At 42.5% G+C, this 19,014-nt stretch overlaps 1 protein-coding gene across 4 annotated transcripts in view; it reads right to left on the minus strand.

The window, feature by feature from the left end:
* The window catches only part of ESR1 (estrogen receptor 1), a 398,889-nt gene that overhangs the window by 260,247 nt on the left and 119,628 nt on the right, over positions 1 to 19,014 (minus strand). For 2 of the 4 annotated variants that reach the window (XM_025294352.2, XM_025294351.2), the window contains exon 2: positions 17,733 to 18,257. In XM_025294352.2, coding sequence (XP_025150137.1) covers positions 17,733 to 18,187 — 455 coding nt within the window. In that variant the 5' untranslated portion in view covers positions 18,188 to 18,257. Of the gene's footprint in view, positions 1 to 17,732; positions 18,425 to 18,733; positions 18,975 to 19,014 lie in introns of those variants that run through there. The other 2 variants (XM_006080203.3, XM_045161907.1) reach the window with 2 other exon arrangements.

A 19,014-nucleotide genomic window follows, 5' to 3' on the forward strand; every position in this document is an offset into this window, starting at 1 on the left:
GACATAGGTTCTCACCTTGGCTCTGCCCACACTAACTGGAGAACTTAAGGGAAGTCACTTCACATCTCTAGACTTCAATTTCCTCAACTGGAAAATAAAGAGGTGGGAATCCATCACACCTAAAATTCTTCCTAGATTTCAAATACTGTGATTCTATGATTCTAATTACATAAAGAGAGGACTGGACCAAATGAATACTATAATTTTGTCTGGATTTTAAATCCTTGGGTATGTTTCATGTGGAGGCATGCACAAGGTTGCTATCAGGAAGTGTTTGTGGGATTTTATTTAATGGTTCCTTCTGATATCAGAAGGGAAAACACTCCCCTACTAAATGGAAAAAATGTTTAAACACACTTTTAGCAAGCAGCATAAAAATAGTCATTTCCCATAAAACTAAAAGCAGCAGCTCTGGGACATAGTCTAAGATTAAAGCATTGTCACAACTAAATATAAAGACACAACGAATCAACTGCCAAGTAAATCAATCAGTGACAGAAGACATTCTGTCCATTTTTGTGCAAAATAGAACAGGTTAAAACTTGAGTTCCAAAATTCACCTTCTAGATTTGGAATCCTTAATTCTCCTTTGGCTCAGCCCAGGTATTTCAGAGGTAAAAAACCTGCCTACCAATGCAGGAGATACCAGAGACACAAGTTTGATCCTGAGGTCAGGAAGATCCTCTAGGGGAGGAAACAGCAACCCACTCCAGCATTCTCGCCTGGAGAATCCCAAGGACAAAGGAGCCTGGCAGGCTACAGTCCCGAGGGTCACAAAATGTCAGACAGAACTGAGCAACTGAATTCATGTGCTCAGTCGTGTCTGACTCTTTGCAACCCCATGGATTGTAGCCCGCCAGGCTCCTTCGTCCATGAGATTCTCCATGCGAGAATGCTGGAGTGGGTTGCCATTTCCTCCCCTAGAGGATTTTCCCAATCCAGGGATCAAGCCCAGGTCTCCTGCATTGCAGGCGAAAGCTTTACCCTCTGAGTTACTAGGGAAGCTAGTACACACAAACTTCTCCATTCTTGGCTGTGAGACCCTGGGCAATCACTTTCTTTCTCTTAGTTTCTTCTTCCATAAAATAGGAATAAGAGCAGTATCAGCCTCTTATGGTTGGTATAAGGATTCAACAAGATCATCCATTAAAGCTTTCAGCAGGGTGCCTAGTGCACTACAGTCAGAAAAATACTAGCCACTGGTGTAATTCAAGTTATTTCTCCTATTTTTAACAATTTACTTTTTGGTTCCTTCAACAGTTTGGCTTTGTAAATTATAAAGCATTCATTACATGCAAGGAACCAGGCTGGAACTCTAGGGAGGACCAGGCAACCAGAATCGGCATCTCTTCCCAGCCTCACCCACCCTCTTTCATTGCCTAAATCCTCCCTCCTTCACACCTTTTTGGATCTCTTCCTCAGGAGACACGAGCCCTCCATCTGGCTAAGTGCCCCTCCTCAGTACCTCTGGTGGTCCCTCCTCTACTACCATTCTTTCTCCACTGGTTTTTGGTTATCTGGTCACTTGTCATCTCCCTCACTTGACTGTGAGCAACTTAATGACAGATAACATGTCCAATCCTGTAACTACCATAGGGATTAGAATACAGTTGACACTGGGTAAAGCTTGCTGAGTGAGTGAATATACACATTAATTAATTTTATTCAATTACTCTAAATTAATCCATAAAATTTGCCTTGATTCATGGACCTGACATTCCAGGTTCCTAGGAAAATTGGAAGTGGTCAAACAGGAGATGGCAAGAGTGAACATCGACATTCTAGGAATCAGCGAACTAAAATGGACTGGAATGGGTGAATTAAACTCAGATGATCATTATATCTACTAATGCGGGCAGGAATCCCTTAGAAGAAATGGAGTAGCCATCATGGTCAACAAAAGAGTCCAAAATGCAGTACTTGAATGCAATCTCAAAAATGACAGAATGATCTCTGTTTGCTTCAAGGCAAACCATTCAATATCATGGTAATCCAAGCCTATGCCCCAACCAGTAACGCTGAAGAAGCTCAAGTTGAACAGTTCTATGAAGACCTACAAGACCTTTTAGAACTAACACCCAAAAAAGATGTCCTGTTCATTATAGGGGACTGGAATGCAAAAGTAGGAAGTCAAGAAACACCTGGGGTAACAGGCAAATTTGGCCTTGGAGTATGGAATGAAGCAGGGCAAAGGCTAATAGAGTTTTGCCAAGAGAACGCACTGGTCATAGCAAATGCCCTCTTCCAACAACACAAGAGAAGACTCTACACATGGACATCACCAGATGGTCAACACCGAAATCAGATTGATTATATTCTTTGCAGCCAAAGATGGAGAAGCCCTATACAGTCAGCAAAACCAAGACCAGGAGCTGACTGTGGCTCAGATCATGAACTCCTTATTGCCAAATTCAGACTTAAATTGAAGAAAGTTGGGAAAACCACTAGACCATTCAGGTATGACCTAAATCAAATCCCTTTTGATTATACAGTGGAAGTGAGAAATAGATTTAAGGGACTAGATTTGATAGAGTGCCTGATGAACTATGGAATGAGGTTCCTGACATTGTACAGGAGACAGGGATCAAGACCATCCCCATGGAAAAGAAATACAAAAAAGAAAGATGGCTGTTTGAGGAGGCCTTACAAATAGCTGTGAAAAGAAGAGAAGTGAAAAGCAAAGGAGAAAAGGAAAGATATAAGCATCTGAATGCAGAGTTCCAAAGAATAGCAAGAAGAGATAAAGCCTTCCTCAGCGATCAAATGCAAAGAAATAGAGGAAAACAACAGAATGGGAAAGACTAGAGATCTCTTCAAGAAAATTAGAGATACCAAGGGAACATTTCATGCAAAGATGGGCTCGATGAAGGACAGAAATGGTATGGACCCAACAGAAGCAGAAGATATTAAGAAGAGGTGGCAAGAATACACAGAAGAACTGTACAAAAAGATCTTCACGACCAAGATAATCACAATGGTGTGATCACTCACCTAGAGCCAGACATCCTGGAATGTGAAGTCAAGTGGGCCTTAGAAAGCATCACTACGAACAAAGCGAGTGGAGGTGATAGAATTCCAGTTGAGCTATTTCAAATCCTGAAAGATGATGCTATGAAAGTGCCGCACTCAATATGCCAGCAAATGTGGAAAACTCAGCAGTGGCCACAGGACTGGAAAAGGTCAGTTTTCATTCCAATCCCAAAAAGGCAATGCCAAGGAATGCTCAAACTACCGCAAAATTTCACTCATCTCACACACTAGTAAAGTAATGCTCAAAATTCTCCAAGCCAGGCTTCAGCAATACGTGAACCGTGAACTTCCAGATGTTCAAGCTGGTGTTAGAAAAGGCAGAGGAACTGGAGATCAAATTGCCAACATCTGCTGGATCATTGAAAAAGCAAGAGAGTTCCAGAAAAACATCTATTTCTGCTTTATTGTCTATGCCAAAGCCTTTGACTGTGTGGATCACAATAAACTGTGGAAAATTCTGAAAGAGATGGGAATATCAGACCACCTGACCTGCCCCTTGGGAAACCTATATGCAGGTCAGGAAGCAACAGTTAGAACTGGACATGAACAACAGACTGGTTCCAAATAGGAAAAGAAGTCCGTCAAAGGCTGTATATTGTCACCCTGCTTATTTAACTTCTATGCAGAGTACATCATGAGAAACACTGGGCTGGAGGAAACACAAGCTGGAATCAAGATTGCCGGGAGGAATATCAATCACCTCAGATATGCAGATGACACCACCCTTATGGCAGAAGGTGAAGAGGAACTAAAAAGCCTCTTGATGAAAGTGAAAGAGGAGAGTGAAAAAGTTGGCTTAAAGCTCAACATTCAGAAAACTAAGATCGTGGCATCTGGTCCCATCACTTCATGGAAAATAGATGGGGAAATAGTGGAAACAGTGTCAGACTTTATTTTTTGGGCTCCAAAATCACTTCAGATGGTGATTGCAGCCATGAAATTAAAAGACACTTACTCCTTGGAAGGAAAGTTATGACCAACCTAGATAGCATATTGAAAAGCAGAAATATTACTTTGCCAACAAAGTCCGACTAGTCAAGGCTATGGTTTTTCCAGTGGTCATGTATGGATGTGAGAGTTGGACTGTGAAGAAAGCTGAGTGCCAAAGAATTGATGCTTTTGAACTGTGGTGTTGGAGAAGACTCTTGAGAGTCCCTTGGATTACAAGGAGATCCAACCAGTCCATCCTAAAGGAGATCAGTCCTGGGTGTTCATTGGAAGGACTGATGCTGAAGCTGAAACTCCAATACTTTGGCCACCTGATGCGAAGAACTGACTCATTTGAAAAGACCCTGATGCTGGGAGGGATTGGGGGCAGGAGGAGAAGGGGAAAACAGAGGATGAGATGGATGGATCACATCACTGACTCGATGGACATGAGTTTGAGTGAACTCCGGGAGTTGGTGATGGACAGGGAGGCCTGGCATGCTGTGTGATTCATGGGGTCACAAAGAGTCTGACACGACTGAGTGACTGAACTGAACTGAATCCATAAAATTAACAAAACAAGAATTTCATTTTAATAATGACTTAATACTACATGACTGAATATTATTGTCATTTGGGGGGGATATTTAACAGTTTTTTTGATCATCGAAAAAGCAAGAGAGTTCCAGAAAAACATCTATTTCTGCTTTATTGACTATGCCAAAGCCTTTGACTGTGTGGATCACCACAAACTGTGGAAAATCCTGAAAGAGATGGAAATACCAGACCACCTAACCTGCCTTCTGAGAAATCCGTATGCAGGTCAGGAAGCAACAGTTAGAACTGGACGTGGAACAACAGACTGGTTCCAAATCAGGAGAGGAGTACATCAAAGCTGTATATTGTCACCCTGCTTATTTAACTTATATGCAGAGTACATTATGAGAACTGCTGGGCTGGATGAAGCACAAGCTGGAATCAAGACTGCCAGGAGAAATATCAATAACCTCAGATATGCAGATGACACCACCCTTATGGCAGAAAGTGAAGAGGAACTAAAGAGCCCCTTGATGAAAGTGAAAAAGGAAAGTAAAAAAGTTGGCTTAAAGCTCAACATTCAGAAAATGAAGATCATGGCACCCAGTCCCATCACTTCATGGCAAATAGAAGGGGAAACAGTGGAAACAGTGGCTGACTTATTTTAGGCAGCTCCAAAATCACTGCAGATGGTGACTGTAGTCATGAAATTCAAAGACACTTACTCCTTGGAAGGAAAGTTATGACCAACCTAGACAGCATATTAAAAAGCAGAGACATTACTTTGCTGACAAAGGTCCATCTAGTCCACGCTATGGTTTTTCCAGGGGTCATGTATGGATGTGAGAGTTGGACTATAAAGAAAGCTTAGTGCTGAAGAATTGATGCTTTTGAACTGTGGTGCTGGAGAAGACTCTTGAGAGTCCCTTGGACTGCAAGGAGATCCAACCAGTCCATCCTTAGAAAATTAGTCCTGAATATTCATTGGAAGGACTGATGCTGAAGCTGAAACTCCAATACTTTGTCCACCTGATGCGAAGAACTGACTCATTTGAAAAGACCCTGATGCTCAGAAAGATTGAAGGCAGGAGGAGAAGGGGATGAAAGAGGATGAGATGGTTGGATGGCATCACCGACTCAATGGACTTGAATTTGAGCAACCCCTGGGAGTGGGTGATGGACAGTGAGGCCTGGCATGCCGCAGTCCATGGGGTCGCAAACAGTCAGGATATGACTGAGTGACTGAACTGAACTGAACTTAACAGTTTTTTTTTTTTTAATTGAAGGATAATCGCTTTACCATGTTGTGTTGATTTCTGCCATATAGTATTACTGTTACTAATAATTAATTCTGAAGTCTGAAATGTTAGTGGCTCAGTCATGTCTGGCTCTTTGCAACCCCATAGACTGTAGCCCACCAGGCTCCTCTGTCCATGAGATTCTCCAGGCAAGAATGCTGGAGTGTGTTCCAATTTCCTTCTCTAGGGAATCTTCCTGACCCAGGGATTGAACCCAGTTCTCCTGCATTTCAGGCATATTCTTTGCTGCCTAAGCCACCAGAAAGCCCCTATAATTAATTGGTAACAATTAAATAGATAGGGGAGACAAATCTATCCACGACTATAGTGAAAGGCATTCCATGGTTATTTCCATAATAGAGATGCCCAAGAAGGTGCTCCACGTGCACAATAACACTGAAAGAATACCAAGGGGGAAACTCATCTGGCAAAAGAGGCATTGGAACTGAGCTCTGACTTTTGTGTACCCTCAGTCTAACATAGGTGGGACAAGAAGAAAGAAAGGTACATGAGGGAGATGACTGAACAACAGAAGTGGGAATGTGCCCGTTCAGACTTGGTTTTGAACAAGAGCTTCATGGAGTGGAGCTGAGCTGAATGGAGTGGAGGAGATGAGTTGGAATCAAATGACAAGGTCTTTGAATGCTGCACTACAGAATATGCCTCTGTTCTGTGATGAAGAGAAGCTACTGAAGGCTTTGAAGCAGAGGAAGGACCCAATCAAATGCATACTTTGGGTAGGAAGCTCGGGTAAACTGGAAAATTTGAGTTTGTAAGTTCAAAATCTGCAAAACCTGGACAGAATTATTACAGCCATAACAGAGAGCTGGTTGCGTGCAGAGAAATGAGAGAAGGACGTGAGAGGCATTGGAGAAGGAGCGTCTTTGTGTGTTTTCAACACCTGCAAATGGATGCCTCGTACCGCCTTTCTGTGAAATATACAGTTGTCCAACTTTAAAAACACCAGAACCTGTGAATGCTTCCACCAGCCACCTGACATCTTGGCTAGCATTTTCTAATGTCAAACACAGATGCCTTTGATGAGAGTTGGGCTTGTTATGGAAAAGCAACTTTGATCTCACTGATCTCAACTACTGAGCCTCAGACACAAAGAACCAGAGAGCCCTGGGCCTGTGGGCAGATGGTGCTTCATTATGTGGCACCTAGATCATCTTGTGGACATCAGAGGAGCCCTGCGCTCACTTCTAACCTGAGGATCTACAAGTATACATGTTTCTGTGATTTCAAAGGCTTGCTTTCAGCAGATTCTGGGCAGAGTCACACAGGGAAGATTGAGCAATAAGGGAACTTTACCAAGCTGAACCCAAACTGCTGATGTGCCAAGGTCAGGTGCCTGGATGCCCATTTCCCTCATCAATGAATGAGTCTTCTAATTCTATCTACAAAAAGAATTCTGCAAACACTTCCCAACAGAAAGGAGTACACAGGGAGAGTTTTAATTAAGCCCTCCACATTAAAATGTTTGAGGAACTTTCCAAAAACACAACTGGAAATCTGGCACAATCAATCGATTATCCTGATATTGATATTTAGAGGTTATATCAACAATGCTAGAGTCTGGGTGTGTGGCAACGATCAGAAGAACTGAAGAGAAGCGAACCCTACTGAGGGGAAGGTTCAAAGACTTCAGTGACCTTCAATTATCCAAACCTTTGACAAAAACCCAAATCATGCCCGCTAATCGGCATAGGTAGGTACACTTGACTCTTGAACCAAGACGGGGATTGTGGGTGCCAATCGACTGCAATTTAATTAAAAATCTTCCTAGTATAACTTATAGCCTGCCTCCATATCTGTGGTTCCTTCTGTATGCCTACTTCAGCATCTGTGGATTCAGCCAACAGAAGATTATGTAGCACTATAGAAATTAATACTGAAACCATCCACCTATGCATGAATGTGAGCAGTTCAAACTTGTGTTGCTTGAGGGTCAACTGTATTTACATCCCTGTTTTAGGTTGTTTCCCAACTTCCTCTTCATATCCAGTGGCAAAAGCCTGCAGCCTCACACTCTTAATGCAACTGCGTGCTTTATACATTATTTTGGAAAGATGAGGAGTAGAAATTAATGTTACTGTCATTTTTCTCTTTGGCATTCCTTTCTCTCTCTGCTTCTGAAACCCAAGTGGCTCAGTGAAATGGAGACTCGGAAAGCAGGCAGTCCTGGGTCTGAATAGTTCTCCTCAGGGTCAGAACACAGCCTGGGGCCACTGTGATGGACAGGTCTAGGAAGATTAAATGTGATAAAGCTTTCAGAAATGCTGGGAGACCGTGAATCAGCGGACTACCCAAGAGGAAAGCCCATGGAGTTTTGCTGTTTTGTTTTGTTCTCTTAATTGCTTATTTCCGCTTCACTCCCAGAGCAGACATCAACACTGCTGAGACATGGCCCAGGTCTCTGTAGTTTTTTTAATCATCTGGGTGATTCTGAAATCATCCTTGATCCAAATGTGCAGTCGGGTTGAAAATCAACTTTTCTAGATACTCTGTACATTCTGGCTTCTATCCCTCTTTAGTCTCTGCATCCTTCTTTCCAGATCACAGAGAAATCCTCTCCTTACCTTATACGTCATAGCTTTCCCATGTTTACCTGAGTTTCAACTACTTCCCTCTCTGGAATTGCTTCAGTCCAGAGTATTTTACGTCTTTCGCTCTTTTTTTTTTTTAAACTGATTTACTTTTTTTTTTTTACTTGGGGTTTACTACAGCTGCTTGGTTTCATTTTGCTCACACAGTAGCTGGCATATACTAAGCATTTCGAAAAATCCTAGCTGCCTGTTTCCTTTAGGTTGGAAAAGTTTAACTTCTAATCGCAACAGGGTGTTAAATCTGGTCCCTTGAAGGCAAAATAAACACACATAGGGAAGTTACAAACACTCCAGACTCTTAAAGAGCTCTCATATTCACCTTCTTCTGTGTAGAGTAATCAATTCTCCATCAGAGAAGTAATAAAAAATTGTGGCTGGCTATGTGCTGGGCATGTTGAAAGTCCTTGACATCTCTGAACTAGTTTAATCTTCCCAACTACCAAAAGATGTAGGGCCTATTTTGATTGGCATTTTACAGATGAGTAAACTGAGGCATGTGGAGTCAGAGATTACAACTAGACAGGGATTGAGAAGGTGCTTGTCTCCCAAACCAGTGCCTTCATCACTCTATTATATACAATCTTATTTCGGTTCTTGCAGTTACCTTCTATCAAGGCACTACAATCATTGAGTTAGTGGATACTGAATCATCACTCCTAGGGGAAATACAGGGTTAGGTTCTTGAGAGCCTCTAGTTGTAACATTTTCATCAACCAAACAATATACAGCCTTGCTTCGTCTCTGTGTGTGTGTGTGTGTTTCTGTTTAAAGACATCTTATTTAACATACATTGCTGGTTTGTCGACTATAAAATCATGGCCAACCGCACTATAACCCATGCTGAGCGAAGTTTATCTAACCTGTACTTTCTCCATAAGGCATGTCACAGCCTTCTTGCACTTAGGAACACTAGACAGTACTTCAGCACTAGGCTTTCTAAAGAGCAAAATCACTAAATGAAAAGCACAAAAATGCAAACACACACACAAAGTGGCAGTAAATAGACCTCAACCAGGACACTTGTTTACTGTCTGAGATCTGAAACAAGCAGGCAGAGCTTGCCTGGTTTGACCTCAGCGGGGAACGCGCATGTCGGATGACTCAAATTTTTCACTACTTTGTGCACGGCCCATGCTGCTGCGAATGACCAATAAAGTGCCGAGAGTACTGACTGATTGGAAGGTGACAAAAAATGTCAGCAAGCAGGTGAATTTGTAAATGCGCAGTCCATGAATAACGGGAATCAATGAACGTGAAATGCCCGGTGAAGGAAAGGGGATTCTCAAACTCCTCACATTCTTCCAATCCCATCTAAAGATCTCTTCCTGACCGGCCTTTCTCCCTGCAAGAGGCCAGAGGGAATCAGGGTAACTGGTACTTCCCGCTCACCACGTTTCTAGGCACTTCATGTGCCATGCACTTTGCTAAGGGCTCAGAGAAATACTGTGATGAATAAGATCGGCTTTCTGTTCGGACCAGAGCTCAGGGGTTCTTCCCATTAGAAATCCAATAAGCTTCTGGAGGCCTCTCAGGTTTTGTCATATAACTGAAGAAAATACCTTCTCATTATAACTAAATTGAATCTTGCATTCAAATTAGAATGCAAGATTAGAATGCACTTCTCTCTCTGAAGTGCCTGAAATAGTCCAGCAGAAACAGAAGGGCTTCAAAAAAAAAAAAAAAAAGTCAAACTAGCAGCTTCCCAGGTGGCTCAGTGGGTAAAGAACCCACCTGCAATGCATAAGACGTAAAAGACGTAGGTTCAATCCCTGGGTCAGAAAGAGCCCTTCGAGAAGGAAATGGCAACCCACTCCAGTATTCTTGCCTAGGAAATCCCATGGACAGAGGAGCCTGACGACTAAAAGTCTATGGGGTCGCAAAGAATGACTCAGCAACCAAAACAACAAAAACAGCCTTTAAAATCAAGTACCTTTCTGACAATGTTGTACAGCAAAAGTTATGCCAAAAAAAAAAAAAAAAAAACTAACAATTAAAAAAACATCAAGTAAAATGAATCATGGACAGATCTATGACTGTTAAAAAAAAAAAGAGTGTTTTTGTTGACAAAGTGGGAAATTATAATCGGCTGTATATGGGTAGTGTAAGTTCGTGTGGATATAGGTTTCTGAAATGTAGACCGCTAGAAGACAATAGCCAAGGCTGCACTTTCTGTCACCTCCTTGACAAAACCACATGCAGAAGACTGTGGCCCTGGGATTGCAGCCATCCATGCAGTAAGGCTCCTGGCTGCTCCGTGCTAACACTGATGTATGAACTGCTAGGAATATAAACACATGTTTTATTCCATCTATGCCCCTGGTGAACTTACACACTTTGGAACAAGTGTGTAGTTAGCCAAATGAATGAATGAATGAATAAGCTGTCGGACCAATTTCACTAAGTGAAATTTTTGTCCTGAATTTTTGTTAAGCATCTCTCCTTAGAGACAAGAAAAAAAAATCATTCTTGAAACTTTTACTGTTGTTAATGCCACTTTTAACGTCATGACTAGGTTATTAAGGCATATTCTTACACCACCAGCCTTCCTAGGCTAGGGAGGAATTCTGCTGAGCCCTGTTCCAAATTTTATTAAAATAACAGATGACACAGGTCAATAAAGAAATAAACCAGAAAAGATGGAAGGAAAAATCTGGGACTACACAGATGGAGTGACTAAAACAGAAAAGAGAGAAAGAAAGCTGGATAGCGGAAAAGAAGCCAAGAAATGTTTAAAGGGAAGAACGTTAGAAAACAGAGCAAAGAAACAAAATAGGAGAAGGGACTATTAAAACAAAGATCAGTGGAGGAAAGAGAAAGGATGCCAATGCATAAATGGCTATTTCTAACATTATTTGGTTGCAGGGAATCAAAAGAGAATTATCTTTTACTTTCAGGATCTTAAAAGAAATTCCAAGTCTTTATGTGAGAGAAGTGAGTTGTGAATTGATTTGCCAAGAAAACTGCCCAGGAAGTAGTGCTCGCAGGCACTCGCAAGACAGCTGTTCTGTCCCTACACCCACCACCGTTGGGGACAAGGGGAAAAGAGGGTGAGGGATGCAATCCAGACAGAACCTCAACTACAGAGCGGGAGCCTCTGGCCAGGCAGCTCTGTAGCTGCCAAGCTGAAGCTGCAACTCTGAACATGAAACCCTCAGGGGTCTCTGGCTCCTCTTGGAGGTGATACTTTAGGGGAACCCTCAAAAAGGACCCCTATGTGAAATTTTTGAGGGCTCATTGGGAAATGTCTAGTTCTGAAATTTTCTTAATTAAGTTTCATTGAACGACTCTAATTTTCTCAAGCCTAAACCACTGAATTTTCAGAAAGCAGAAAATGACAAGACAGAGTTGCCTACTACCTCCTGAAAGATGACACATTTGATTCAAGGAGATGTTATGGGAACATACTAAGGAGGCACCGTGTTCCCCTAAAAGGTTCAGGAGAGAAACAAAGAAAGAAAGCAATCCAGGCTTGTTTGGATTGTTCTTTTTGAATTTCTGTATGGCAATGAGAGGCACTTAATAGATTTAGGATATCCGTGTCATTGACAGTATTATTATGGAAAATTTTGACTATGTATCTAAATTATATCACCACAGAAATGAGCAAAGTACATTAAAAATGTTTGATTTCTGTCTGGATAGATATCTCCAGGCTACATGATAGACATTCAGAAACACTGCCTACCCAAATTGAATTCAGCACCTCATTGCTGCTAACCCACCATCTTCATTACCATCCCCTCCTTCCTCTGCCAACACCACCATCATCGTGGCTTCCACTGTCACACCACCATATCTATTAAGAATCTATTTAAGAATCTCAGAAGCTCAGTAAATTGAAATGATCGAACTAAACTTTGTATAAGATTTATTTTGCATAATATTAAACACTGATTTTGATTAAAATCCTAGTCTTCCTCATTAACCCAGGTGCAAAATAATGACTGACTACAGAATTGTGAAATAATTTTCTTCTAGCATTGAGATCTAAGTCACTGAGAGTTTACAATGGATTAGGCACTATTTTTTTAAAAAAGTCTGCAGTATTTTGTTTAAGCTTTACAATCATCCTAAATGAAGAGAATTTGATTGTCTCGTTTTTTAAAAAAAGGGAGAAACTGAGGACTGGGCAATTTGGTTGCGCTCTCACAGGTGGCCCACTGTCGAGCTGGGATTGGGTGCCTAGCAGTTTGAGTCCAGAGTCATTGCTCTTAGCTACTACACCTTACTAAATAAATCTCCTTTTACTCAATCATTCTTGATGTCTGTGGAGTCAATCCTAGAGTTTCTGATTAAATTATCACTTTGTTAAAATAGATAAAATTTTGTCAATTGGGACCAAAATAGTTGCCTTTCTAGCCTTTGTATTTTTAACAGGGTCTAAACATATACACATAATTAAAACTGTTGTTGATTTATGTTAAACATCCCCCCCTCATAATGCCTACTAATATTCTCGAAGATGAGAACTCGGCAGTCGTTTCTTCTCTCATGAGGTCAAGAATATCATAAAGGTGTTTGCAGTCACCTCCAGCCCAGTTCAAGCCTCAGATTTCAGATGACACTGTGAGAATATGTTTTAGAGATAGAGTATGGGAAGCTCAGACACACTTCTTAAAAACTGACTTTACAGGTTAACTCATCAGCAGAGTTTAAAATGTAAAATAAAACTACTCGATGATTTTGGTGGACTGCCTCCGTTTCATAAAATTCTCTACATTTTCACTTTAGCTGGTTAAGTGGCTGAATTCTGGGGACTTACATAGCACTTTCTTTGGAATATGAATTTTGGTTCTAAACAGTTATGGCACTGTTTTCCTTTCTTCGATAAGCAAACTGGGACTTGGAATTAAACAAAATGAGTAATTTGCTTTTACCCATTCAATGTAACCTAGAGAAGAAGGGAACATACTTAGACCGCTGCCTTCTCTACTGGGTCCTTCTAAAGTTACATTAAAAATAATACTGAAGTCATTGGAAGGATTTAGATTTACTATTTTTTTGCTGAGTACACATTTTAGAAAAAACATAATTCATATACTTCCTTATATAAAACTATTTTCACATAATCAGGGTTTTGACTTTTTAAAAAATGTATGTATAAGATAGATGTTCTTTATGAAAACCCAGACTGCAAACAAATGTTGCAGATGGTAATAAAGATTTTATTTAAATTTGGCTTCCACAGAAAATGAGTTTATATTATCATCAATCTATATTTGTAGTGAAACTCCTGACCATTTAAGTCAGTTCTTCCCTACAGTATTTTTTGAGCTTATAAAAGCACCAGAACAAATATTAACATGTGAATAAAATCACTTGTATAGCTTATGCATTGTTTTTACATATACTAGCTCACTTGACAAAAGTACTACTATCTTACCCTTACTGAAAAGTTTGGTATCTTTTATAGTTTTTCCTGTATCTACGGTTCTTGCCATGGTCAGTTTCTTACCCCTGTCTTTCATATCCTTAAAATTTATAAGAAACCAAAATGCTGAACCTGAATTTTCCTAAATTATGAATTTTACATCTTAAATACATTCACAAAAGCAATTCAGAGACCCAAATTAGCTGAGTGTGAGAAAGACTAGAATAAGTGACAATTATCTTTCAGGGGCTTTCTACCAAACAGGTACAAGCCACATAGAGTAGGTGAAAATGAAATGGGGTTTTAAGATGTGATCCTGTTTCAGTCTAAAATATATTCATTCTTGAAGCAATATGTGGCTCCTTAAACTATTAGTAGACCCACGTAATCAGGTACACAGTAACAATTTAAATAACTGAAAAAAAGTAAGACCAGGAAAAAAGGGTGCTAAGATATTACCTAACTACAAAGAAAGAATTACTGAAAACTTGCAACTTAACCATTCAAACCTCTCTCTAGAAGTGAGCCTTGCTTAAAGTTGAAAAATAGTTTAAATGTTCACCAACGCACGAACTAGGCACTGACAATATGCATACAGCCAGAAGACAAATTTCTAGGGCTTTGGCTTTGATGTAAAAGTTTGGATATTGGTCAATTTTTTGCAAAAGAGGGCAATACTTCACCTCTAAGAATACTGATAAGACTGAAACCAGCATGGAGTATTATATACCTCACTTGAATTTTTAAAACATAGTGGATATAATTAATTTTCTTCTTCAGTTTTATTCAAACCTTCTAAGATGTTTAAACATGCTAAGGAACCCAGGATAAGGTAACTCCCACTTGCCTTCATCATGAAATTTTAGCTAAGACATATTTTACAGGTCACCGCTTGCCTATTTACAAATTTATTCCCTTTCAATAACAATTTGTTGGGATATATAACCATCTTTCTCCCATTACTATATGCCCAGGGCAGTCTTATCTGTTACATTTCTTCATACGTAGATATGGCTGCATATTATGGCCAACAGAAGAAACCACGCGTAGCATCTTAATGATAAAATGATGTGAACTTCACATAAATTCTTTGAACATCCCAGCGGGGCATTTAGCTGGACAATCCACACAATAGCATTTTACAAATGGAAAAGTTAAGAATAAAGTTAAGTAATAAAGGGTAACCTAACTGACCTAAAGTCACCAGCTGATTTGTAAGCAAAAAGTAAAATAGAAACAATCAAAACTGTTTTTTTGGTTTGTGTCTATAAAACAACCAGGCACTTACCTGAACTTTTTGTTTTCTACTGACCATAACATTTTAGGTCAGTAGCTTTCAAACTTCTTTACCTCAAACCAGAGTAAGAAATACATTTTAATCACAGCCTGCACACTTAAGCATGGATAATTAAAATAGGAAACAAAATCTGCTCTTATTAGATATTACCCACTTGAGTATTTTCTATTTTTTTAATATTTTATTCCTTTAAAAAAATGTTCTAGACTCACTAAACTAATTTCATGATCCTCTGGATCATGACAAGCCATCTAAAAACACTTGCTTTTGGCCCCAAAACTTTTGATAACTACTGAAGAAAACTAAGGGTTCCTAAAAGAATCTAACCAGCTCTTTTCTTTTTACCCATTCAAACAGTAAAATTGAGAGGGGGAAAAATATTAAGTGACGTCTGTCTATTTAAAATAATTCTATTTCATAGAGTCTTCTTTTCCTCCCTGGGTAATAAAAGGCAAAATTCAAACATCAAAAAAAGGATGTTATGGAAAATAAATGCCAAAGGAAAAAATTATTCTAAAAATGAATTTCCATCCAGAATCCCATACATACTGAGTTTTTTACCTTTATTATTTTTGAAAGTTCCCTTTTTCTTTTTTTAAAAGTACCAGAATAGTATCTAATGCAAAAAAGTTTAAGATGGGGCATATTATAGGGATATTATTTGCCACTGGGATGATGAACAATTTTGAATAAAATGTGATCCCCTCTTCATTTAACCATGCTCACTTTGTAATTACTGGCAAGGCAGTAAATAATCCACTGAGAAGCAGTCTCATTAGTGCCCATTGAAATTCAGTGGCATTAATTTGCAATAAAAGAACTGAAAATTAAATGGAAAAGAAAATAGTTTCTGGAGTCTACCAGGAGGTTATGGAACTCACATCATACCAATGCCTTCCTTCACATCAAGGAGTTTAAAAGGTGTAAATCAGACTTAATCGTTAGATTTTGTTCTAACACTTAAAAAAAAAAAAGCAGGCAGAATAAATTCTTTTTCATTTTCCATTTTAACCCTGAATTAAAACAAGTTAAATGAATTTGACAGACACCAACTTGTGAAAGTTTTGTTCATCTTAATGAGTCTTCTGAGGAATAACTCAGGCTGGACCTGCCTGGCTGTGGGGTGTTCTAAAGTCTTTTGAGGGGCTAAAGGATGTGGGGTGTGCTCAGATAGCCCATGATCCCCCCTTCAAATTTTCTGGGGCCACCTGGCACCTTCCTCCTACTGCTTCTACTATAAATATCTCTGGAAATAGAACACTGAATGGAAAATCATCCCAGCTTGCAATATAGAAGGGTCTGGGTTAAGGATGACAGGCAGGTCCAGACACCAGTGTACAATCAGGCAGTGACTAACTCAGTGCCCAGCCACGTGGGTACCCTGAGGTCTCTCAAACCCACTCCAGGGCATCCCTGTCCAGCAGCACCTAGAGCACTGGTATTCCCCAGGACCACCTGCCTAAGCCCATTTGGAGTCCACCAGGAAAAGAAGGGAGAAATTGTCAAAGGGAAAATGAGAGCAAGAAGGGAGAAGAAAAGTTGTCATCTTTACGAAAAAGAAAAGAAAAGGGAAAAAAAAAAAAAAAAAAAAAAAAACGAAGACACAACACTTATTTGCCTTTAAGTCACGAAAGTGTCCCTGTGTGCCCTGAACCATCTGCTTCTTCCCCTGAAGGAAAAGCACAGAACCGGGCTGAACTCGGGCACAGCACTCCCCGGGGGCATTCTGTGCCCCGTAGGCCAGAAATGAAACTTAGCTGGCAGGAAAGTATTTCAAAACACTCGTGCTTCGATGTGGCATGTTTCAAACTCACAGGACACTTATAAATCTCGGGATGTCAGAAGTCTTCTGCCAGCACTGGGCTCTGACACGGACTCAGCCCGGGAAACTCAGAAATCAGAAAACTCCTCAAGACCCATCCAACTCTAGGGTCTTCCGAGGGGCGCGTTTCAGCCCCGCAGCCCTCCTAGGTGGGACGGGAGAAAGACTTGCGAGGAATCGCTCCCCGAGGAAATTACCTTTGCCACCACCATAGTCACCATTATCAGAGCGTGCATATTTCCAACCCGAAAGTCGAGGAGCAGGGAAATTTGGCACGCACAGTAAAACAAAATTGTTAAATACTACTACTAATATAAATAAATAACACTCAGAGCTCAGCGAGTCCCAAACACCTCCAGCCTTAAGTACCAAAGCGGGACCTTTTCTAGGGACTCAAAGCACCTTACGTGTATTGGCTCTGGGGTGGCCCCCTCCCCAACTAAAAAAACCTCTGCTTTGCACGGTTTTCCAATATTTGTTTAGTCAGGAAGCACACGGGGTTTCAGATCTGCGTCTCAAGCAGACATGGGGATGGGGGGGGGGCGGTGGAGATGGAAAAAAATTAAAAATTAAAAAAAAATTTTTTTTTTTTTTTTTTTAAGCTGCTGGGCCAGAGAACTTGACTCGAGAACACGAGATGCACCCGAGATCCCAGGCAGGGCGGCGTGCTAGCCCTCGGGTCGCGCGGCCCCGGCTCGGGCTGCGGCTGCGGCCGGGCGCCCAGCCCCGCGGCCTGCGGGCCCCGCTCCCTCCGCGCCTCGCGGCCCCTCTCCCCCGCTCCCTCCCGCCGCCCGGCGCGCGGCGACCACCCCGACGGGGCGCGGCGGGCGGCGCGGGTTACCTGTAGTAGGCGGGAGGGCCGGCTTCGCGCACCGCATAGCCGCTCGACTCGTTCTCCAGGTAATAGGGCACCTGTTGGCCGTGCGGGTGCAGGAAGGGTGAGAGGGGCTGCGGAGGCGGGTGTAGCAGCACCAGCGGGCTCGGAGACACGCTGTTGAGCGGCGGGAAGGCCCCCAGGCCGTTGGCGCCGAACGCCGCCGCCTCGGACCCGGGGCCGTAGGGGAGGCCCGACTGGCCGTAGACGGGCGCGGAGGCGGGGGCCGCGGCGTTGAAGTCGTACGCGGCGCCCTCGGGGTAGTTGTACACGGCGGGCTTGCTGCTGTCCACGTACACCTCGCCCAGGGGCCGCTCCAGGGGGATCTTGAGCTGCGGGCGGTTCAGGGGCTCCAGCTCGTTGGCTTGGATCTGGTGTAGCAGGGCCATGCCGGACGCTTTGGTGTGCAGGGTCATGGTCATGATGAGCGGCCGCGGGCCGGCCGCAGACCGTCTCCCCCCGCGGCAGAGGGCTCAGCAGCCGGCCGGCCACCTGGAAGAAGAGCACAGCCCGCGGTTAGAGGCGGCGCAGCGCATGTCCCGCCGCGACGCGAGCGCAGGCCGGGCCCCAGGGAGCCGGCCCCGTCCCGAGGAGCGCGGCGGCGGCCGGACGCGAGCAAGTGCAGCCCTGCGCGAGCGCGCTCTGCCAACTCGCGGGCTCGGGTCTCCAACTTTAAGTACCGCTCTCCCGAGCTCAAAGGCATGACAAAGGTGCTGGCCCCCGGCCAGGGGCTGCTGCCTGGCCCTGACGTTGCCTTCAACATCACTCCAGGCGCGCAACTCGTTTTGGAGCGATCCCAAAGAGCAGCTTCCCTGAACTTTACTTTACTTGCCGCTGCTGGATAGAGGCTGGATTTCACGGCAGGAGGGCGGGGGCGCCGAGGGATCTCCTAAAGGTGGCCCGGAGAAGACGGGTTTCAAACCAACTCGGAAGACTCATCCCGGGGCCAGCTTTCTCTAACGTGCTACCTTATGTGCCCCGTGCCAGGCTCCAATCTATCTCTGTTTGTCTCCCGTGCTGTTTGATTCACGCTCCTCGTTGGCTGGAAATACGTAGTGTGTACATAGAATGACCCTGGGGAGGACCACTCTGTAACCGAGATATGGTAGATAGAGTAGTAGGGTGTGCGGTTGCCCGTGCAGACAGCTATATTTAGCAGCTGCAGAGACTGAACGCAAGCATCCGGGGAAAGGGGGCGGAGATTCAAGGTGTACGTATAGGAAGAGCCGAGTTTTGCCTTCAGGAGAGT

The sequence above is a fragment of the Bubalus bubalis genome, chromosome 10 (assembly GCF_019923935.1).
Source record: "Bubalus bubalis isolate 160015118507 breed Murrah chromosome 10, NDDB_SH_1, whole genome shotgun sequence".
NCBI lineage: Eukaryota > Metazoa > Chordata > Mammalia > Artiodactyla > Bovidae > Bubalus > Bubalus bubalis.